Consider the following 23,784-nt stretch of genomic DNA (forward strand, 5'->3'; position numbering starts at 1 on the left):
ATGCACAATTGAATACATTACTTGGACAGTTTCTGTCTACCTTCACATTGGCATCATGTGCTCCAAGGATATTGCTTGTAAGGAGTTACTGGCAGCATAACTGCAAATTTGGACATACCTGTATTTAAATGGTGCACTACAATATGAAAGCCAGTGCAAAATTTCATTTTGTGAGTTATGCCATTGATGTGCTCAAATCAGAAAAGCCTTATTTGTAAATTATTGAAGACATAATTACTTTGTAACTAGCCACAGCCAACCACTAGCCACTAGCCTCAGCTAACCAATTCTTCTCATTCATCAAGCACTATAATGTTACAAACAACTCAGAGCAGGAATTAAATCGTTAATTTGGAACTGCAGCAGAGTAGCTAGCATAAATCACTGTAACAAATGTGTGTATAAATCTTCAAAAGCCTCCATCAGGGCAGAGGCCAAAAGAGAGTGAAAAAAACAGGGCTTATGGGAGGGGATCTTCACTGTCTGGAGTTACAGTGCTGTGGGACACTGTGGCACATTTGCTTTCTGGTGCCTGGTGCTTTCATTTCTGGTGCCTTGTAAACATAGCCTTGGCTAAGCTGAGCCCATTGCTGAGCAGGATCTGCAGGAAAGCCTTTTCCAAGAACACAGCCCGCAAGAGTTTTGCATTGTAACCAGTCTGATGTACAGAGAGAATATGTAACTAGATCTGCAAAGAGCTAATTTCAGATGAGCAGTAGTTGCTCAGCTGTAGTCCTGTCTCAGGCTGCTTTCCTGCATCCCAGTGGAGCCATGGAGCCAGCCTGGGGTGCAGTTATTCTGAGCACTCAAATCACATGGTATCAGGAACATCTTAATAAATTCTGACCAGCTGCACAGCCAAACACAGCTTCGCCTCGAAACACAACAGCTACCCAGGGTCTGGACACAGCAAGAGAGCATCTTGTCCAGCCGGGAAGGCAGGAATTGTGTACGCAGCAAAAATGACGGACCAAAGCCCCTTCGAAACGGACATGCTGACCCTCACGAGGTTTGTCATGGAGAAGGGACGCCGCGTCAAGGGAGCCACCGGGGAGCTGACGCAGCTGCTCAACTCCATGCTGACTGCCATAAAGGCCATTTCTGCTGCTGTCAGAAAGGCAGGCCTGGCCCACATGTGAGTCCTACCTTGCACCACGGGGTGGAGGAGGTGGCTGAGAGATAGCTACCAGCAGAGCAAGGCTGGGGAGTGGGCAGGGATTCATAAATACCTCGGAAGTGTCTTTTTTAAGCTGAGTAAGGTCAGAGCCTGGACCATCAAGAGTGGGAAGCAGGAGAACTCTCTTTCTGGAGCATTTTAATACTGGGCACAAGATAGACATTTAAACTAACTGCTATTCTGTAATGTTTTACTCTAAAAATGTTAAGTCAGAACAGAATTCAATGCACTGCTCACCTTATTATCTCCTGTACTTGTTGATGCTGATCTGATTTTTAAATCTGTGAATTTCCTGAGAATCATACCATGATATTTTTAATGCAGAATATCTCAATGTGATATTTTCTGCTAACATCCGAGCCCTCTACTGAACTGCAAATCAGGGCTTGGCTTACCTTGGGAAGCTTATTTTCTGCCTGTCTGCTGTATAAGCAATGATCCAAAACAACAGCCCTGTGAGAAACTCCAAACGCTGCCATACCTGGGTTTCTCTTTCCTTCCTCAAGCAGTATCCCACAGGCAGGATTACAGGCAGGGAGTCTCAAAAGGCCCTGGAGGAAAAACAAACGTAACAATTTGGCTTCCAGTGCTTTTGCAGATGGTATAAAAAATAGCCTTAGCAAAACCTGAAATGTATCAAGCTGTTGCACACAGACAAGTGCAATAGGCATCAGTCTGAGTTTTTTAAGGGTGATCTATCTGAAGGAATTGAGAGATATAGAATGCCCTAATAAAATTGTGTGTTTAAAATACAAAGTTCTTTATATGTATTGAAAGATATTCTTTTGAACAGCCTCAGCATGTACTTACACCTGCATGCATGAAATGCAGGAATACATTTGTGAAAGAAAGTCAACATTTATAATTTTTTCAGGGTGGTTTTTTTTTTTTTTCCCTTCCATGGAAACACCAAAGTGTGTGACACTAGGGGTAGGGGGGGATTTTGTGCTTGATTATTTGGCCCAAGTCCTCAATCATTGTGGCAAATCATGAATTGAATGTCTCTGAACTATTGTCCTCACTTTATAGGACCATAGTGCCTAGAATGGACATGAGATGTACTCAAAGTGAACCACAGTATCAGGCCCCCATGTCCTTACTCTTAAACTATGCTTTGTCTCTGTCCTTACTAAGTGAAACTGAACTATTTTGCCTCCTTGACTTAGAGGAACTGCTGCTCTTACATGATTTTTATCCTTATATAGGCAATCTCTGAAATAGTTTGTAAAAGCAGAGAAACGGTTTGATAGGCTAGAGGTGCAATAACCTCTAAAAATATAATAACAGTAGTAATAGTAATAGTAATAGTAATAGTAATAGTAATAGTAATAGTAATAGTAATCCTTCTTCCCCTTCAGAAAAAAGCCAAAAATCCCTTACATTAAGGATCCAATGTTTATTTTTACAAACAAAAGCCTTGAGATGTTGACTCAGAGATAACTGAAGTATCCAAACATACAAATGAGTAACTTGCACCATTCAAATTACTGAAACTAACCATGAAATTTCAGGAATACCCATGGCAAACTTTCAACCACTGTGAAAGTAGTTTGCATCCATCTGCATTTGAGCAGTTAAAGAGCTCTGATTTTTCTTGCCCCTCCAGATAGAAGACTTTAAGTGTCTTCTTTCCTGTTAAACCACTTAGCATGAATTTTTGACAAATTTTCAACTCCAAAGTGAAGGAGAACTTTTTTCAAGTCATGGACCTGAGCTGTGACTGTGCCTGACAGTGCACTAAGCAGAGAGTAGAAACACTCCCTGAAAATCATTGTCCTTTTCAAAATCTTAAACTTAGCATTCTGATATAAAATGTCTCAAATACTGAATACTTCTGAAAAGCACAGGCAGCTTTGAGCTGTGAGCAAGACAAAAGACCTACTCCACTCCCACTCAGGCCTGCCACTGACAAACATCACCCTAGGGACTAATCACTTACCTCTCTTTTCCCCACCCACTCCTGCCCTCACTCTTAATTTCCCTTAATGAATAAAAAGGAAAAAATACATCCCTGTATTGTTTTTATATTTCTAAGATGCCCAGAACATGCCCATTGGGTCTAAGCAGTGCTTCTTCAGCTGGAAGTCTCAGAAGCATATATATTGCTATACTATGCCATTATTATATTGCTAAAATCAGGGTAGGGAAAAGAAGCATCATCCTAACTCAGCTGAGGATCACTGAATAAAGCAGACATTGATTCTGTGATACAGTTCCATATGGCAAATTCCCTGGGGATGTCTTCAAAGTCCTGATTTGGGGCTGGCAGGGGACTGGGTGGATGTGGATGTGAAAGGACCATCATGGAGCTCTGAGCAGCCAGTGCCAAAAAATATTGCAGATGCTCACTGCACTTTCTGCTTCCTCAAAACTGCAGCCAGCTGCTTCACGGGGCTGCTGGGGAAGCCTGGACTTACCACCTGGCTGTAGGCTCTGCTTCTGGCCTGGAGAGCATCCACACAGGACCAAAAGGACCAGGAAAGGGCTCAAAGCACATGCTTTTGTTTTGTAGCAGCAGCAACAGATTTATAATGCACCTTTGCTGGTGCATCCAAAGATTATCTGAAGGTGTGGAAAGATAAGAGGAAGAAACAACCTTTACTTGTTGGGGCTTTTTTCCTTAAAACCTGTAATGCTGGCCTCCTTCAGGTTTCCTGCCATTTTTACTGTTCCGTAGGTTTGGTATAGCTGGCACAGTGAACGTGACGGGCGATGAGGTGAAGAAGCTGGATGTGCTGTCCAACTCCCTGGTGATTAACATGCTGCAGTCGTCCTACAGCACCTGCGTCCTGGTCACAGAGGAGAACAAGGAGGCCATCGTCACCCCGAGGGACAAGCGGGTCCGTGCGCTCGGGGGGGTGTCGGCTCAGCCTGCAGCAGGTGGCACTCTTGCTTCAAGTATGAAACCCGGCCCTGGCCCCCAAACCCTGCCCTTCCCGGGGGAATTCAGAAAATCCACGCCGTCCATGCGTTGTTTTGATTAATAACGCTAGTGGGTGGCATGATTTCAACAGCTAAAAGAGATGTGGAGAGTAAAATTATTATTAAAGTTTTGTGAAGGGGGGAGAATAATTATTTTTAAGCTTGTTAATACATCCCAAACCCCAGGTGAAAGTGTACTATTACATTCCCTGACCACTGGTGCGATGGTTTTGGATTACATTAGTATTTAGCAAGATAAAACGAGAGGAGAGGCGAGCAGAGCTGAGTTTTGTGTTACATGTCCAAAGGAAACACCTGACTGCTTCGTCAGGCTTCCCCCAGGAGAGGATCGTATTACCGCGAGTTACTGCTCAGGCTGATGTAATCTACCCTTTCCCAAAGATCTTTTTCTTTCTGCCTTCTTACCCTCACAACACAGCGAAATCATTTCATTTGCAACAAAAAAGCAGCAAAACACAACATATCCATTCAAGGAAGATGCTTGCTTCCCGAATGAGTCACTCCTTTTGCTTCCAAACAATTTCTTGCAGTGCTCGGCAGCAGAGAGCTGCTCCTCTCTGTCATCTATTTGTGCTGCCTGGGCAGAAGCGTGTCCTCTCCAGTTCCTCTGGCAGCCCTTGGGGATCTGGTGCAGTGCTGCAGGGCCAGCTGGGTGGGCAGTGCAGCCTTCTCTGGCCAGCTGTGTCAGGCACTCTTGGAGGGCTACATGCAGACAGAAAAACGTGGGAGTTTTCGAGTAAAAGCAAATAATGACGTGAAACGACATATCATTAAACAGTTCCCTTGCTACTTCTGTTTTAGGGTAAATACGTGGTGTGCTTTGACCCCCTTGACGGTTCATCCAATATAGACTGCTTGGCACCAATAGGAACAATATTTGCTATCTACAAAAAGGTAAGAGGAGCGAAATACACATGGCAAGATGCACTCGGTGAAAGCAAAGTGTCTTGAGTTCATCACCTTCCCTAGTTTCCTTCCACAGTCCATTAGGTGTCTCTGGGCAAAAGGGAGCCTTAGAAAGAGCAGATGAACACTTATTATTCACGCTGCCTGTATTCACAGGAAGGGGACACCCAGCCCCATGAAACTGTTGGGTGGCAGCACTTCCTTCCTCCACACACGAAGGCACCTCGCTGCAAGCATCTCCCCTAGGACAGCTGCTGCTCCTTCGGGGATGCTTGACTCAGTGTTGGGTGCCCACTGGTTGGGTGCCCAGGAATCGCAGTGTTTGCCCTCCTGGACACCCTCTGTGGGTCTGGCAGCCCTGGAGCGTGCTGTGTGCTGCTGTGCCTGGATGGGAGCTCATGAGCATGGGAATGATGGGGGCTGAAGGCAGCCATCACCTGCATCCATCAGGGCTCTGGTAGTGTGGCTGCTGCCACAGGGCTGTGCAGAGCAGCAGTGATGCAGCCAATTACCAACAATAGTCATGCCAAGTCTTGTGATTTGTTTGCTAATCTCCCAGCAGTTGCTGTTTTTTCCAAAGCCTGAGCTCACGGTCATATGACTGTGGGAGACCCTCAGCCATTGCTATTGTGAAATAACAGTTTACAGTAGTTGTGACTTCAAAGAAGTCTCAGACTCAGATGCTGCACTTCAAGGAAATGAAGATATGTTTTTTAAGTCTCTCACCTTTTAGCTCATAGTTTTCAGCTGGCTAGTCCTTGGTTTTTACACTTCTTGTAGGTTATATTATTATCACTGTTGAGAATATGCATCTACTGGTGAATCAAATATTTATGGCACAATCTCAAGAAGGTTGTGGCACAAGCCAGGTCCTGGAATTTAGCTGCCCACACTGTTAATGGTTAGTGCAAACCCACACCACGGAGGCTGTGCAGGCCAGACGACACTGAGATGGTGCCTGGATATGATCTTGGAAAGAGCATTCCAGTACCATGCAGTGTCTTGCTTTTTGCAGGGAAATTAGCTTATCTGTGTTGATGAAATCTGTGAAACATGCTCTTATTTTAAGCAAAGGAACTTCCACCCTTTTCAGTTATCTCTCCAAGGATACTCTAAATTATAACATCAGCTGCCAGTATTTGCAATAGACAATAGCTGCATTTTACTTTGAAATTATTAAATAAGAAGTGCTTTATTGATTTTTACTAAAGGGTAGTGTGAAAGAATAAAAGTGAGATGTTTATTCCACCACAGTGGGAGGGACCATTTCCTCATGCCAGAAAAGCACTCTATCAGTTCTTAGAAAAGCCCATGAGGAAATAAATACTATCTCAGCTTTATTTAATTTTCCACCTGGGCTTTGCTTTGTGAGACCGTGTGCTGCTGTTGAAAACCAGAAACACCAGAAAAGTGGGGCTGGGGAAGGAACCTTGCAGGATCAGCAGGGGATTGGACCACAACAGCTGCAGCCATTGAGGGCTCTCAGTTGCCTAAGTGTCAGGATGTGGTGACAATAAATACTTTTTGCTTGGGCTCTTCCCAGGTTTTCATGACACTGAGCTGAATCTACAATCCTTAAATCATACTGCACAAATATGGTATTAAGCTCTCTTGCTTTGCTTCACTCTGGTTTTAATTTGTAACTTCACCCAGTGCCTCTGACGCATTTTATTTGCTACCCTTCAGTGTCATGAGGATAATGTCCTCCCCTTCATGTGATCACTCACAGAGGAGGTGTAAGAATTCAGTATACACACAATGGCTACTTATGAAGCACGTGATAATACAAATGCAATGAAATCAAGTCATTTTTGTGCTGCTCCCAGTGCTGATGAGAATTCCCTCATGTGATGTCAGGCAAATCACTAACACAAAAAATTTCAAACTCAGACATCACCTGAGGGTACCCCTGCAGCCAGCCTCTGCAGCCATTGTTTCATCAGCCTCATACCAGTTATGAGTTATAACGACTGAGCCACTATAACTCATTATTTGCACTCCATCTGTCTATTTTATTGCTTTGCACAAAGACCTCTAAAATTGTTTCACTACTACCATCATAGTAGTCAAAATATAAAGGACAGGAAATCCATCTGTGCACCAGAAAGAAATAAAAATAGCAATTATCAGCATGTACTGTCCAGCTTAATTCCCTGGTTTGTTTAACAGTACATGGTACTTGGCAGGACAAAACTCCTGCAGTCCTAACACTGAAGTATCAGCTGATCTGTAGCATGTTTACATTTTAACTATCTCTACAAAATGTTTGTTTCAAACCTTTTCTCCTTCTTTTTGAAAGCTAGCTCTTGAAAACACAGTTGTGAATAAGGAGGAAAAAACAAGTGAGTTCAGCCCAACTGCCTATAACTTGAGGCAGGAGTTCCTCTGTTTTTTTCAGAATAGTCAACAAATATATAGTTTCCCAACCACATTAACATAGAAAATGCATTTAAGAAATAGGACTGAAAAGCTCATCTCAGAAAAAATATATTTTAAAATATCATATATAACCAAAAGATACATGTATTGTATATATACCATATTCTAGAAAACAAACCACTTTGCTCTATTTACACCAAATTATTTTTTCTTAGTGAGAAGAACATACAAAAAGCTATGACAACCATAATATGTTTGAAACTAACTGTCCAAATGAATGTTTAATTCTACATTTGATGCTGCACATAATTATTCTGCTATAGACAACCACTGATTTTAATAGTGAGATGTATGTGCCATAAGGGTATATTTTTGAAAGAGATGATGATACCTAGGCCATAATAATTGGTACTGTAAGGACTGTTTTGAATATTAGTCAGTATTCAAAGCTCTGAAACATGCAGACAAAAGCTTAAACTAGACTTCCTTCATTATTTGCATTATAACCTCTCAGATTAAGCAGTTTGACATAATTTCAAGGGACTGAGTACCACATATATTTGTACATGCTGTATTTCAGCTCCCATGAAGACCTGGTTGTCAACTGGATTTTTTTATTTCCACAGAAGGACTTGGTGAAGTAGCAATAAAGAGATTACAAAATACAGTTAAACACTGTAAGTGAAGTAACTTAAGTAGCAAAGTCTTTCAGCTGAAAATGAAAACATTTTGATGTGAAATTACTGTCTTCATGTACCAAGAAAATGTTGTTTTGTTGTCCCACATCTCAGTTTTTCCTCTGTGTTGGCATACAATGAAAAATGGGAACACCTTGCTAGGTGTCCACCCTGGTGTACAAATATTGTATTTTTTATACAAGACAGTCTTCATGGGTTTCATGGTTTTTTTTAATCAGATATTCAGGGCTGGATCTGCTGTTTCTCTTTAGCTGCTACTCAATGTGCAATCACTGAGAAACTGGCTGAGTTTGGAGCAATAAAATACTAAGCCATGGCCTGAAGAAAGGTGGGGTGTTTCATTTCAATTCCCCATGGACCACCACCAAAACATCCATACAAGATCCACCAAACTGATGAGCTTTTAAGTAAGCATTGACATCAAGCCATGTCTGCCCATTTTGTAGTAGCAGGAGATAAAGGATGGATCCAGCCTTCCCAGGTACTGTTGGCTGTCCTCCTTACCTACCCCACCAGACAAACTCTTGTAAGCCATGCCTGAGGCACACCCCTAGAGCTGGCTAGAAATATTTGCACCAAGTCTGTTTGGGCTACTGTGGTTCTGTGGTAACCAAAGTGCCAAATCAAAATGCGAGTGTCAGAAATTGATTAAAAGCATGAAGTAAAATGTCCCCTGAATGTTCTGTGTAGATTTATAGATGAATACCTGCACACATGCACACTTTACATAACCAAATGCATTTATTTTGTATATAATATGATGAACATTTGTATATAATAGATGAACATTTCTATCCATTCAGTTATGACTCCATTCACTAGCACAGGCCAACACACAAACTTGTGTCATGTTGTGCTATATATACTTTTTTATTCTGTTCTGTGGAAGCATTTTTTCTGTAGTGTTAATTACAGCATTTTATCTCAGTTTTTTCCTCTGAGGATTGTCAGTATGACAGCTTATGTTACATTAAAATTAGTATCTCAGCTCTGTCTCAGATTTCTGATGATCCTCAGTTAATATCCGGGGCTATAATGTTAAGGGATCAGCTTTGTGACATGTATCATGGATTGTTTGACATGTATAAAATAACAAACTCTCAGCATCCTGTCCCAGCATGTACATATACCAAACTTGCCCTGAATGTAGGAGGGAATGGAAAATTTCTGGTTTTGTTGTTTCAAAGTCCTTGATGGACAGAAAAAGGAAATCTGTTGCACATTATTATTGAAATGTTGTTTTATTGTTCATTATCAGAATTTAACCTTTGGTTCAATGGTAATTTTTCCTCAGGAAACAGATGATGAGCCCTCTGAAAAAGATGCTTTACAGCCGGGGCGCAATATTGTTGCTGCAGGCTATGCCCTGTACGGCAGTGCTACGCTGGTTGCCCTCTCCACAGGGCAAGGAGTGGACTGCTTCATGCTTGATCCGGTACTGTCACGGTGTCAGTCACATTGCCACTGTCCTTTAGAGCTTTCTGTGCTTGCTTCTGCTTGTTTTTGTTAGTCCTTGTCTCTGTAATCTATCCACTTTATGCAATTCTTTCTTCGTGCCCTGGAGCAACCCACCTTCTCATTACAAGTATTTAATAATATATGAACATGTTGGTTGCAGTACCTGCTTGGTTTTTTCCTGCTCAATAGTAGTGAAATTACGTTAAATTCTCAGTTAAGTGTTTGAAACCCCCTTCATTCAAACTACACTTGCGAAAATTTCATTTGTACAGTATCTTTGTCTTCACTTAATGGAATCTGTGTTTATTCTATTCTTGATTTTTCGGAATAAGAACATCAGCATGTTCGCTATTTAGCCTGAAACAAGGACCATTTTTTGGATAGCTCGAGCCAAGTGATGCTTCATTTCCTGAGTGCAGTGTAGTTTTATGGCTGCCACTTAAGGTGCACACCCAAAAATTTGCAATAACACAACAACGCCATTACGATTGAACACAGGCCACTCTTCCATGCCCATGGAACGCAGGAAGATCATTCATTTGTAAAACCAGAATTAGATGTGGGGAATAACATAGTGTTTTTTTAATAAAGAGATGAATTATTGCCAAAACTTCTTGTAACCTCATTCCTAGTGGAAAGAACTGGGAGATGAACTGCTCTGCTTGAGACACAGAAAGACAAGGTGAAAGTTGAAATCAAACTGCAGACAACAACACATGGTTGTAGATGACCACATTCACTTTAGGATATTTAGACAAGACAGGCAAGAAGAATTCAAAATTCAGAAGGCAGTGTCATTTCTTAATTTGCAGCCTTATGATTTGAGAACTGAGATTCATGATTCATCTACTTTCAGGGCTGATTGGTGTTTTTTGACACTCTATTCCAACTAGATTTTGTTTATAGTACCAAGTTTTCATTAATGTAATGCAAATTCTCTGCTTTCTGATCTTTTTGAAATATCGTGAGGTTATACACCAGACCAGCAAAAGGATCAAGCTATGCTAGTATTTCTGCCATGTCTAGTGTGACAACTGTTACAGAAAGTCAACAAAATTTTCTGCTGCCTGCTAATACCTCATTTATCCTGTCCTGCAGGGGCTTGGTGAATTTATTTTGGTTGACAGAGATGTTAAAATCAAGAAGAAGGGGAAGGTATACAGTCTCAATGAAGGTTATGCCAAGTATTTTGAGCCTGCAATGACAGAATATTTGCAAAAGAAGAAATTCCCTGAGGTAAGAAAATGTTAGCACTGTACCCAGTGTACCGTGCACTGGCAAGCTCTGCATTCCGTGCAGTCCTGGCTGATGGAAAAGGATTTTAAGGTCTTCCTGAGTTCAGGCATATGTAACCCTTTCATACCAGCTGGTCCATTTTGGACCTTTTTTTTTTGGCATCCTGACATATTTTATAACTTAGACTTTGGTAAATAAAATCATAGCTTGTTTGTGTGAAGGGAAATGTCCTGAAGAGCTAGACCTTTCAACATATCTCTGGAAATGTGCATGTCAATTTGGGCATACCCTCATTTTCTAGCTATATGTGCAGCTGGGCATTCTGGGCTAGATTCCATGTGCTGCAGGAATCTGGGTGGCATCACCTTCTCCTTACTATACCCTCTTGCATCTGAAAAATGCAGCATCATTCTTGCACGGTCTGCTCACATCATATGGAGCATGAACCACCCCACTGGCTGGGTGAATGAATGAATGAATGGTGTGAGGCACAATTTCACTGTATTTGGTGGGTGAAAGAGAGACATCCCATGTTTGATGAACTTTCTTGGAGAAAGACATTCCATGTCTGAATTTCCTGGGACAAATACAGTTTTGTATTAACTTATCAATGCTAGGAGAACACAAGCTCTCAATGTGGAAAGCTGGAAGCTCTCTAAAAAGTGTGGCTTTGTGAAGAGTAAGTCATAATGACATATGGTGATGTGGATTAACTAGGGAATTAATTTGATCATAAAACTGTTTCTAAAGCTCTTCCTATTAAAAAAGTCAGATTATTTTTAAGCTATTATTTGTCAAGTATACTAGTAATATGGTTTGTCTTAAATGAATGGATGGATTCAGTAAAAACCTTGGGGTGCTGTAAAATGTAAATATAATGAGTTAGCATTTAAACTGTAGTGCCATGATAAGCTCCTCCTTCTGAGCTAGAAAATCTGGATTTACCATATCAGCTACAGCTGAGAGTCTACTAACTGAATATCAAACCATCCTTTTCATATTACCCAGACTGAAGCTGCAGACTGTGTCACATCACAGCATTCTAAAGCATTTGAAATTATTTTGAGACTTCAAAGTCTGCATTCAGTTCAGCTGTGAGAGAAGCAGAAACCCATGACACAACTTTCATACTTCCTGAAACCTAATCCAGCTAGGAAAGTGAAGAACATCTGTGCTTCTCATTCTGCTCACATTATACCAGGCTATGTATTCAGTATAATGCACTAAGACTGGATTTATTAATTCGTGTATTTGCAAACCACCAAAATGTTATTTAAAGTAAAACTCTTAAACAAATGCATCCTCCCGAGGCAACTAGGAAACAAATTAAGAGATTCCAAACTCAGTGGAAGGATCAAACAGAGGAATTTCCCCACAGGATCAATGAGGACAGCTCTATCATGTGACTCACTAAGTCTTTAAGTTAGGACATACCAGAAAAAACTCCTTTGCAAGCACTATTTTATCTCAAATCTGTGCATCATTTCATGAAAATCTATTGAAATTTTGGTCTAATGCAACTGAAGTGGTCAGATATTTTTGTTGCTTTAAAGCAAGCAGCACAGAAGTTCATGGGTTATTTAGGGCACAGGAAATCTTCTCGGTTGTGCTGAACAATCACATTTTCTGTTGCTCTGAGATGTACAGTAGAAGGGCTGAGGCACAAATGTTACAGCCACAAAGCACAAGGAAGTGCCCTGCCCATCTGAAGCCTGTTATGAACCTGAGTTTTGGAAACAACACAACTCAGGTTCTTGATTTGGAAAGGACATTATATTCTCATTGTGGGGAGGACTAGAGGAAAAGGATTTGTCATTTCTCTGTAGCATGAAACGTGCTTCCTGGCCTCATCTGTAAGCCTAGGCAGCTGCAGCCACACTGGTGACGTTCCCACCTTCCCTGCAGGACCCAGGTGGAGATTTTCACAGTTTCAGTCTTTGTGCCCTTCTCTCCAGCGTGCAGAATGGTAGTGAGTGTGTCTGCTGGACATCCTCTGTGACTTGAGGAGGAGCTGATGTGGGCATGGAGAAACACCTTCTTATTTGGGCAGATCATTCACCCTATACTCTTCTGGCTGCTAGAAGCCAAGAGACAGGGCATCAGTTTTATCTATTTGTGACTCTTTTGCATTTTTCTTCCTTAGATCATATTGCTATTAACTCCTTTCTGTGGCTCTTGGTCAACATGCTGTTCAGAGAACTCTCTGACATTGCCACGGAAAACTGAAAAGTTAAAAATAAAACAGGGAAACAAAAGTACAATGTTGTCCACATGTCCTATGTTCTATACTGTCATTAGCAACAAAACACTAAAAGTCAGCCATTTATGAGTAAAAGAGAGACCTCGCTATCTAACAGCAGTGTCCCAGATCAGAGAGTTTGGACTTCAAAGCAGCATTGACCCTCAAAGTTTCTTGTGGATCTAAGGCATCAATTTTGAATAAGGAGCATTAGAAAAATGCTGATGTTCTGCAGGCCAGACCTAAGCCTCCTACTGCTATCATGTAGTGGGAAGCATACATCTAACCACATCTCTTCAGGTATGAGAGTGAAGCTAATTTTTTATTAAGCATGGCAAAATCACACTGCTACTTAGCCAGTTTGAAGAGCAAACTTCTGTTTGTAAAGCTGCCTGTAGTGCGACATTTACTCAAGTCTGCAATGCTTAGTGGGTCAGAAACTGTCAATCTGCACAAATTTTACCATAACTCCCCATAACAGAATGGGCTCTTCCTCCCATAACGGCTGCAAGGCCATAGCTTCTCTCTGGCACTGGTTCACCCATGGTAGAATTTGAAACACCCTGTGGACATTGTCACACTTTGCTATGACACCTACTTTTATCTTTCCTTCCTACAGTCAGGCATAAGAGAAGTTCAAGTCTCATCACAGCTTGCTGGTGATGAGAGCTGTGCAATGGAGACTTCCTGGTTAAGGATTTTTTCAGCAATGCCATTAAAAACTTGCCATCAACAGCACATTTCAGTATGAAGCCTTCTTCTGTCAACTAGCCAAGCTATGTCTGAGTGACACAAAAAATTAGTAAAATTACTATTTTTTTGTCACTATGTCTGTATGTGGAGTAAGGGATGCAGGGTGTCGCTGTTGTAGTCTGTAGAAAAAATTTCTTGCCCCCCCTCTTCTAGTCGTCATATTTATATAAGAAAACCCAGGTCTTGTTCTGCTGTGGAAGAACAGGGCTGTCAGAAATCAGTAGAAGAAAGAAATGAAAAATTGACTTTTATCACAACGTGAAGAAAAAACCCACAGGACCCATCTGTTATTCATAATTTTTGTTCATTTGCATCAAGGGAAAAAAAAGGCAGCAGAATGGGTAGAACTAAGAGTAGCCACAAGTTTACTCAAAAACCAAGGGAACATGAAGGTTCTCCAACTCTCTCATTGGCATCAACGAAACAATCAGAAGTGCTAACTGAGCAAACACAGCTCTTGGCATTACTGAGGACTTGAGATGAACCTGTCTAGCATTCATGCTTTATTACTTTGTTTGAGAAGAAGGACTGGGCAATATGCCAATACACATGCTGCAATTATTAACTTTCTCATCTGTAAAAAAAATGCATGAGCAACAAAACTGGAGAAACGAGAAATAACATTTCACTAATTAAAAGGAGTATTTATTCTTCCCATGCAGACAGCTGTATGCTAAGGGAAGTAAATATTTTATTTCAGTATGTGGTTCAAGTGATAACCTTATCAGAAAGGAGGAATTTATCTTCTGTATTTTTCTCATCACAGTATCTAGCTGGTGAATATCTGCCCAGGTAAGAAGCAATTAAAATTGTCAGTGGCATCTCATGAACTTAGGATATCCTGAGTTGGAAGGGAACCCACAAGGCATCCTTTGCATAACAGAGTCTATATACACCCAAATTATGTAAATAATCTGCATGTGAGTAGGAAATCTAGCACATTCCAAACCTCTCAGATGATGTGTACACAGGTGGCTCAGCTGTGCAGCTCATGGTCACTAAATTTTATACCTGTGGTTTAGAGTCTTTATTTGATAATGTCGTAGAAGCAGTCCTTAGGGGTCTGCTTCAGGGGCTGCTTGTTAATATGTTATGGCTTTTCTTAACGTTCAAAAACTGTTCTTAAGACTCAGTTCATTACCTTTTAAAACCACAAAAGAAAGTTCTTCTTGTGATTGAATTTTTAAAGGTAATTTGAGACTATAATCCCATCTTTCCCAGACTCTAACTGAGAACTTGAGTTTGTCTCTCTTTGATACCTCTTTAGGTGTTTGGTTTTTCCTGATGTCAGATTTTTACAATTGCAAAGTCACAAGTACAAAAAGTGGTGAGATGGAGATGCTTTCATTTGAAGCCTAAACATGCAATTATTTGAGCATAAGCCATAAAAAACAAGGGAGCAAATACTTAAAAGCTTTGTTCACTTGTGCCTACAATTAATAAGAACAGATTTAAACAAAACTAAATGTAAAAGCTCTAGGCTGTGTCTTATCCATCAATCTTCCATAGTTTGCATTACTTTCTTCTGAATTTTTCCCAGTTCTCCTAATCTTTTCAACACAAATCATGAAAACCAACATATGTAGAGTTGAACAAGAGTTGTTACATAGCCTGGAATAGGTCTCTTTTCCAATTTTATTATCAGCTATATCAAAAATCCAAGTCTTATATTTAACAGCATAGGACTCAACTTCTCAGAGTTCTGTTGCTTTATAATGTGTAATGTCATGAGAATTTTCTTCCATTTTAAAAGAGAGTCATTATCAAAACTTCACAGTCACATTGAACAGTTTGAAAAAGTGATCTCAAAATAGAATTATGTTTTTCTCTATTTTCCTTTCTGTTGTGGATTTTTCCCCCAGCCAATCTTATGATTTTGCTGGGAAGGGTGTCTAACTTGTGGTGTCTGAAAGTGCTAAGATCTTTTATTAGAAAATTGATCCAGATAGAAAAAAAATAGCTGAGATACTTTCAGACTTTTAGCACTGTAAAGTAAAACATACATGTATATTAAATTTTCATGAAGTTCAGTCTCTAGTAATGTTCCGGGAAGATCAAGATTCTTCCTCAGCTTCATTGAAGACAGATTAAAAGATATGAGAAGACCAACAAAATTCTTCTCTTAAGAAGCTTTCATTCAGTTTACATCTGTATTTTGTATCTCCCCTTCATAAAAGTATGGTGACATGTCATGTTTCTTAAGTGGAGCTTATTTGGTCTACTGTATGAGCTTCTATTTGATGGAGACACCTTGCTTGTCCTCTATATTTCCTACCTAGCCATTTCTGTGACCAGCAGACCTGAGACTGACATGAATACTTCCTTGATTGCTCTAGCTAATATGGCCTGTCCTTCAACAACACCAATTTCTAAGCTGAGAGCAAGGAAAATTTCATTCATGAATAAATTGCTATCTCCCAAACTAAGCTGCAGAATAAATGCTATGACCAATTTCACCACTTGACAAATAAGCTAGAAGGTCCTCTTGGCACCATCTGGACATGTAGTTGAGTGACATCCCTCCTCCTGCTCTGGTTTAGGAACCAGTGAAAGACCAAAAGTCAAATTATTTTGACCTTGTACTGATAAGGTGAAGAAATTTTAAGTCCCTTGGTTTTTCACAGGTTGGGTTTTGATTCCAGATTTTGCATTCAGATTGCAGGCACTCTGGTTTGCATACTGTAAATGCAGCTCTTTAAACTCTTATCTTTGGACCCTGTAGATGATCTCATCTTACAAAAGGCCGAGCTTAGGACTGATTTCTATATTTGCAGTATCTATAACCAGCCATTGATTTAAGCAGTTTTGACCCCTGTTTCATAGCAAAATTACATTTTGCCTTGCTCCTGGTTGTCTAGCCTGGTAAATATATTGCTTTTCTCTGTGTTTTTCAGGATGGCAGTTCCCCATATGGTGCCAGGTATGTGGGCTCCATGGTAGCTGATGTTCACCGCACCTTGATGTACGGTGGGATCTTCATGTATCCTGCTAACCAGAAGAGTCCTAAAGGAAAGGTACATAATTTTAATTCCTTTCTGGTGAACCTAGCCAACTTAATACCTCTGGTATTACTAGAGCAATAGTTTAGATAAAGAAACAAATAATAATTTTCTGTACTGCGGAAAAAATTATTAATGAAAATGACGGTCAGCAATCAAATTTAGAAAATATATTTCGGCAATTGCCAATTTAGGCCAGAAATCTTCCTCTGTGCTCTGTGAATATACGATGAAATATTCAAGTGGTTTTCACTGCAACCAAGGACTTAGTAATTTTTCTAAAGATATATTTCAGTGCCAGAGAAACCCTTTGAGATACCTGTGCAGATACAACACAGATCTAAGCAAAGCCTCTGCCCTTCAAACTATCAACCAGAGTTATCCCACCAGCCAGTGGGATATGCTGAATCCCAGAAAGGGCTTTGTCCAATGCTAGAAAAAAAGGTTTTCCTACTTTACATTTCCAAAGGACACTGAGTTTATATCCAGCTCTGCAAACTTGGGCTTCTACTACCTGATCAGAAAAGGTCACAAAAGTGGAAAGTGGGTTTTTAGTGCAGTATTTTAGGAAAATATGACTTCTCATTTGGACACCGGTACAAAATGCACCATGACAATGCAGTGCAATGCAGTCAGGCTTTGAAACTGATGGGCCATTGTCAACCTCAGCTTCTCTCCTGCAGCACCAGGTACCCTGATTATCAGCTTTCTAAACAAATATATTTTAGGAGACCTAGTCATACAACTGATCTGTGGACCAATAGTAACCTGCAGGTCATCCTTAGGAAATCATTGGCTCAGCACATAACAGATTGGACATGGTGTTCTGACTCCAAGAGTAAATTTTTTCCTGATCTACACCATACTTAAAACCTTCTATTCAAATGTTTTTGCATGGCTGGTACATGGAAGAATCTGCTCCATCTCTCATAGGGGTCTCAGAATATCCTAATATTTATAGTCTTTAGGGAGAGAAGACTACTTGTTCCATCATGGTGAGCTTGTATGATCCAAATGGTCTTCAAAGCAAAAACAGGAAAATAATTGCCTTCAAGATCGACAACCAAAAATATCTGTATGTTTGTCCAGGCAAAAATGATTTAAATTTTTGAATCAGCATCCCACGGGGAAAAAAAGAAACATAACACCACCCCAAAAATCCCTCACTAAATGATGTGGATCTGTTTGTACATATGAGAAACAGACTAAAAAGGAATTTGCTGTGTGTGAAAAAAGTGTGTTCGCTGACTGGCCTCTTCAAATTAAACTTTTTGTTTTGAAATCTGTACTAAACCATTGTTGAAAAGAGAGAATGGGAAACAGGACAGAAGAACAAAGGAATAAAGTACACACATAACTTTATAGAAATAAAAGTTTCCACGGGAATTAACCCACATTTATTATTTGGCTTGAAGTGCCATAGTAAAGAGAGCAATAGAAGAAGCAAAATATGTTATCACTACAAATAAGTTTTCTTTCAGTCTCAGAGTGCAGATGTATACAGTTCTTTTCATGTATATGTTTTCTTATTGGAGAAATAATACTCTTCTGGCAAGTGCCCTGATCATCTTCCCCCTGAAAGACAGTCTATGCACTTGCTTAGAGAGCTGAAAAGAATCAAATGTCACTGGAATTGATCAAAAGTCTTCAAAGTATATGCAAATGACATGGATGTAGGCCCTAAAAGATACAGATCCTTCCTAAAGTTAAAGAAAGAAAACTAAATGCTCAATGAACACTACAGGAGAAGACAACAAATAAATCTTCTTTTCAAATGATATATTTTTAATAGTATTTTTTATAAACTTAAGGCTTATAGTTTTATATTAGGTGAAAATGTTAAACCTATCTGCAGACAGATCCTTCTCAAGATGCCTAGGTGCAAGTGCACTGCTACCTGAAGAAAAACTGCTTTCCTCAAGCTGCATAGTCACAGCTTAGCAACAAAAAACTTGAAGTGTGGTTTCCTGGTGATACCACTGCTGTTTGCTGGCTCATGATCTTCCAGAAGTGGGCCAAGCCATAGGAAGAAAAGAGAAAGATGCTTATCCCATGTTGCCTCAGAGGTGGAGTCCTTGTACCAGAAGTAGCACTTCAGTGGGCTGTAAAGATAAGAAAGAAGGTAATATAGTGCTATTTAAGTTGTGGCATATCACAGTTTTATTGCAGTGTGCTAAAGGCATGATGGCCATGAGGTCCTGTGTTCAACCCTTTTCTTTGTCTCTATATACAGTCACATTCTGTCACACTTCATTTTTCCCATAAAATATTCCCTCTTTTGTACATGTCAAGAGTGCTTTAAACAAAACATGTGCTAATATTGTTGTACATGAGCACTTCATAGATAAACCTACAGAAATAATGTTTCTTCAGAACTGACTAGCTATCATCGATGTTCATTTAGCACAGAAACTTTTGGCATATGTCCTAAATAAGTTTGCATTCCACCAGAACACACTCAGCCCAAGAGGTAACATTTTTAAAAAATGTAAACAGATATCAGCATCCAAACCAAAAGGGAAATTTTGCCTTTAATAAATAAGTGCAGTTCCTTCTGAAGCCACTATCTGGATGAGTTCCAGCCACTACCTGGATAGCCACTGATATCTATCTGCCTTTCTGAAGAGAAGCAATAAAATCCTGGAATTTGAAACTGGGAACATCAAGTTTCAAACTCCAAAATATCCTGACTAAACATAACATGATTATCCCAAGCTCTGAGTTAACACATAAAGGCTCCATATGAGAAAATATTTTGGCTTTTCTTTCCCAGAACTGTTAGCTTAGCTGGGTTAACTGTTTTGCTGATGTATTTTTGACAAAATACAGCTTCACTGGTGCTGCACATCTTTATGTCAGCTTGGAAATGATAGTGATGATGCCTGGATGTAAGGTCAGTGCACTGTTCCTCCAAACAGAAGGCTTTAGGAAAGGTGAGAAGGAGAGGGAAGGAGGGGCTCTCTAAAAGACATTGCTCCTTAGGCCAATTGAAGTTTGGTACAAAATTTTCTAAAACCACAAAAGGAATGCTAAATTTTGGCAAGTTCTTTGATATAATTTCCCCCAAAGGCAGTCATGTGTTTCCTCTTTCTTTCCAGCTTCGACTTCTCTATGAATGCAATCCTATTGCTTTCATCATTGAGCAGGCAGGTGGGATGGCAACTACAGGGACCGAAGCAGTGTTGGATGTGAAACCTGAGAATATTCACCAGAGAGTTCCTTTTATAGTCGGCTCTCCAGATGATGTGCAAGAATACCTTGCTTGTGTAAAGAAACACCAGAAGAGCAGCTAAAGACTTTCTACATCAGATCTTGCTTGTCCTTTTTCAGTCTCCAAGAAAAACTTTACCTTTCAAAGTGGTGGCTTCTAGCATTTATCACCAATCTCCCAGTGAAAGTCCCAGTTTACAAGAACATGAAAAATAGTGAGATTTCATTTCTCCTTGCAGGCAAGTGTAAAAATATTTTAATTCTGATTCATGCAGGGCAAGTGAAGAGACAGAGTCATGACAAACAGAAACAACTTACTTTATATAATATTAACAAAAGGAAGTGAATTGTGTCAGTATCCGATCTGAAGCTTTGCATCTAACATTACATGGATGGCATGGTTCACGACAGGATTTCCACATTAATATTTGCAATGCCATTATCTGGATTTTCTGTCAGAGGCTTTCTTGCAGATGCTGTTTATCTTGACAGCCCTAAGAAGAGCAGAAGTGTCATGCTGTCTGAAACAGTATTTTTAAGCTGTGAATTACATATATTTTGGGTCATTAATAGAGATGGTTGCAGCATTGCCAGGGTGTTTAATTTCTCATAAAAATAGGAAATGTCATGTGTTATTTACACACACCTTTCAAAGCACAAATTGAAATAAACCGTTGTTATGGATACGACACCCAAATAATGCCTATTCTGTTGACCTATTGTCCTCTGCATTGTCTTCTGATCCTCCATTTTCTCTTATTTTGGAAGGTTTTTATTTCAGATCAAAGCTCGCCCTTTTACATATTATACTGCCATTCCTAGTCACTGTATTGTCCTGTCCTTGGGGAACACCCAAGTTTTGTAGATGCTTGTGGTCCAAGGGAACAACAACAGTTAGATGGTCTGCAGAAGCTTACAAAACTTTATTAGTAAATTCCACACTTGGCATGAGATTTGATACAAGTTAGTCCCTGATCTCCTAGAATAAGCACACAGCAGTGGGGTTTGGATAAAAAGGTAGGGCAAAAGGGGAGAGAGCAGGAGAGGGAGAGAGAGAGGAAGAGAGACAGACAGAGAAGAGAGGTGAATTAAAGAGGAGAGAGAAGGAAAATGAGACACAGAAAGATAGTCCTGGCTCCAGCATGGCTCCAGCTGATGGGGAGTCCAGGGACACGGGGTGCATATGTGTCTGGGCTTTGTGAAGATACTTTTCTTCCCTGCCATGAAGATAACTTTCTCATTTTCTATATGAATTACTTATCATTCACAGTCTATTCTTTCAGACCTTTCTGGAAATGGGTCAGAGGGCTTCAGGTGTCTTGGGTGGTCTTTATCCCTTCTTATAGTCCATGCATGCCCGCTTCTCAGTCTCAGTGTTTGCTGTATTGTCCTTATCTCCAAGAGTTACAACAAGGATGTTTGTCCTGGAAAAGTGCTGCCCTACTTCTGTATGGCCACCTTCTCCAGGCACACCCTGTTCTTTCTCACAGTGTGTGTTACCAACAATCACTGGTTGTTGTTATCAACAATCCTTGGTTGGCTCCACAACTATCTGGTTATTGCTGTTTGAGACACACACATTAGCCATTTGTCTTCATGAGTCAGGTCCTGTGTGACCTTCCTGAGAGCCATGTTCAACCTCTTCAAAGATCTGCTTATACCATGGGATAAGGCTCTAAGAAGATAAGGAGGTCCAAGAATCTGGTCAATATTCAAACATCACTTCTTCCAAGCTCAAGACCAGTGTAGCTCTATGAGCAGGATATCAGGCAAAGACAACAGTAGATCTCCAAAGATGAGCAGAGAGTTTCTAGAAAGAAATTTCTGGGATGTGAAAAAAGAGAGCTGTGGGAGGACTATAGGAACATCATCAGAATATGCAGGGATGAGGTGAGGAAAACCATGGCCCACATGGAATTGAATCTGGCAAGGGCAACTGAAAGGGCTTTTACAAGTACATCAGCAGCAAAAGGAAGATTAGGGAAAATGAGGGAGGCAGAATTACTGAATACCTTCTTTGTCTCAGTCTTGCCTGGTGAGGCCAGCCCTCAGGAGTCCCAGACCTCAGAAGCAAGAGAAGAAGGCTGCAGAAAGGAAGACTTTGCCCTGGTCATAGAGATCATCTAGAGAGACTTAACACCCATAAATCCATGGCCTCTGATGGGATGCATCCATAGGGGATGCTCCACAGGAGGTGGCAGATGTTGATAATCCTACCTCCATTATCTGTGCAAAATCATGGACAACAGGAGAGGTGCCTGATGACCGGAGGAAAGTCAACATTACTGCCATCTTCAAAAAGGACAATAAGGAGGACCTGGCAAGATATGTCCTGTCAGCCTCACCTCCATACCTGAAAAGGGAACAGAACAGCTCATTCTGGAGGTCATGCCTGGGCATGTAGAGGACAACAAGGTCATCGGGAGTAGTCTCCATGGATTCACCAAAAGTAACTCATGCTTGACCGATCTGAGAAGATTCAGTGGTGGCACGGCAGGATGGGTGAGTGAGGGGAGAACAGTGGATGTTGTCTGCCTTGGCATCAGGGAGGCTTGACACTGTCTCCCAAAACATCCTCTCAGGTAAGCTCAGGAAATGTGGGTTAGAGGAATGGACGGTGAGATGGATCGAGGACTGGGTGAATGGGAGATCTCAGGGGGTCGTGATCAGCAGAGCAGATCTACCTGGAGGCTAACAGCCAGTGGCATTCTCTGGGATCAATACTGGAACCAGTCTTGTTCAACTTGTTTGTCAGTGACCCAGATGAAAGGATAGAACATACCCTCAGCAGGTTTGCTTATGGCACTAAACTGAGGGAGTGGCTGATCCACCTGAAGGTTCTGCTGCCATTCTGTGTGATATTGATAATTTGGAGAGTTGGGCAGAGAGAAAATGAGTTCAACAGGAGCCAGTGCCTGGTCCTGCACCTGGGGAGGAACAGCCCCAAGAGCCAGCACAGGTCAGGGGTTGCTCCTGCAGAGCAGCTCTGTGGAGAAGGACCTGGGACTCTGTCCATGGACAAGCTGTCCATGAGCTGGCATGCCCTCGTGGCCAGGAGGGCCAAGGGGATCCTGGGATGCACTGGGAGGAGTTGTGCCTGTACTTGGCCCTGCTGAGGCTGAATCTGGAGCACTGTGTCCAGTTCTGGGCTTCTCAGAGAAAGAGAGACAAGGAGCTACTGGAGAGGGTCCAGCAGGGGGTCACAAAGATAATTTGGGGTCTGGAGCATCTCTCTTATGAGGGGAGACTGCAGGAGCTGGGCCTGTTTAGTCTGGAGAAGAGAAGACTGAGAGGGGATCTCATTAACACATATAAATATCTCAAAGATGGGTGCAAGAGGATGGTGCCAGACTCTTCAGTGGTGCCCAGAGACAGAACGAGGAGCAATGGCCATAAACTAAAACACAGGAAGTTCCACCTCAGCGTGAGGAAGAGTTTCTTTACACTGAGGCTGGCAGAGCACTAGAACAGGCTACCTTGGACTCTTCCTCTATGAAGACATTCAAAAACCATTCCTGTGTAACCTGCTGTAGCTGACTGTGCCTTGGAAAGGGGATTGGACTGGATGATCTCCAGAGGTCCCTTCCAACCCTAATGATTCCATGATTCTGACACTTCTAGGCTGCTATAGCCATCCATCCTGTAGGTGCTCCAGTGCTAGATCTCACACTTGATACTGCCTAAGGAGATCAGAAATCCACAGTGAACTAGTCAGTGACTAATGAGAGAAAAACTAGCAATTAAAATAAATGTGTGATTACATTAAGTGACAAGGATATGAAAACT

At 41.0% G+C, this 23,784-nt stretch overlaps 1 protein-coding gene across 1 annotated transcript; it reads left to right on the top strand.

Annotated features, from left to right (window-relative positions):
* Window positions 1-711: 711 nt before the first annotated feature.
* On the top strand, window positions 712-20,684 carry LOC130265282 (fructose-1,6-bisphosphatase isozyme 2). The gene is made up of 7 exons (XM_056514255.1): window positions 712-1,135; window positions 3,855-4,017; window positions 4,922-5,014; window positions 9,398-9,538; window positions 10,660-10,797; window positions 16,684-16,803; window positions 19,887-20,684. Exons 1-7 carry the CDS (start codon window positions 963-965, stop codon window positions 20,079-20,081), a joined length of 1,023 nt encoding a protein of 340 aa, XP_056370230.1. The 5' UTR covers window positions 712-962; the 3' UTR covers window positions 20,082-20,684.
* The last annotated feature ends 3,100 nt before the right edge of the window (window positions 20,685-23,784 follow it).

The sequence above is a fragment of the Oenanthe melanoleuca genome, chromosome Z, assembly GCF_029582105.1.
Source record: "Oenanthe melanoleuca isolate GR-GAL-2019-014 chromosome Z, OMel1.0, whole genome shotgun sequence".
Classification (NCBI taxonomy): domain Eukaryota; kingdom Metazoa; phylum Chordata; class Aves; order Passeriformes; family Muscicapidae; genus Oenanthe; species Oenanthe melanoleuca.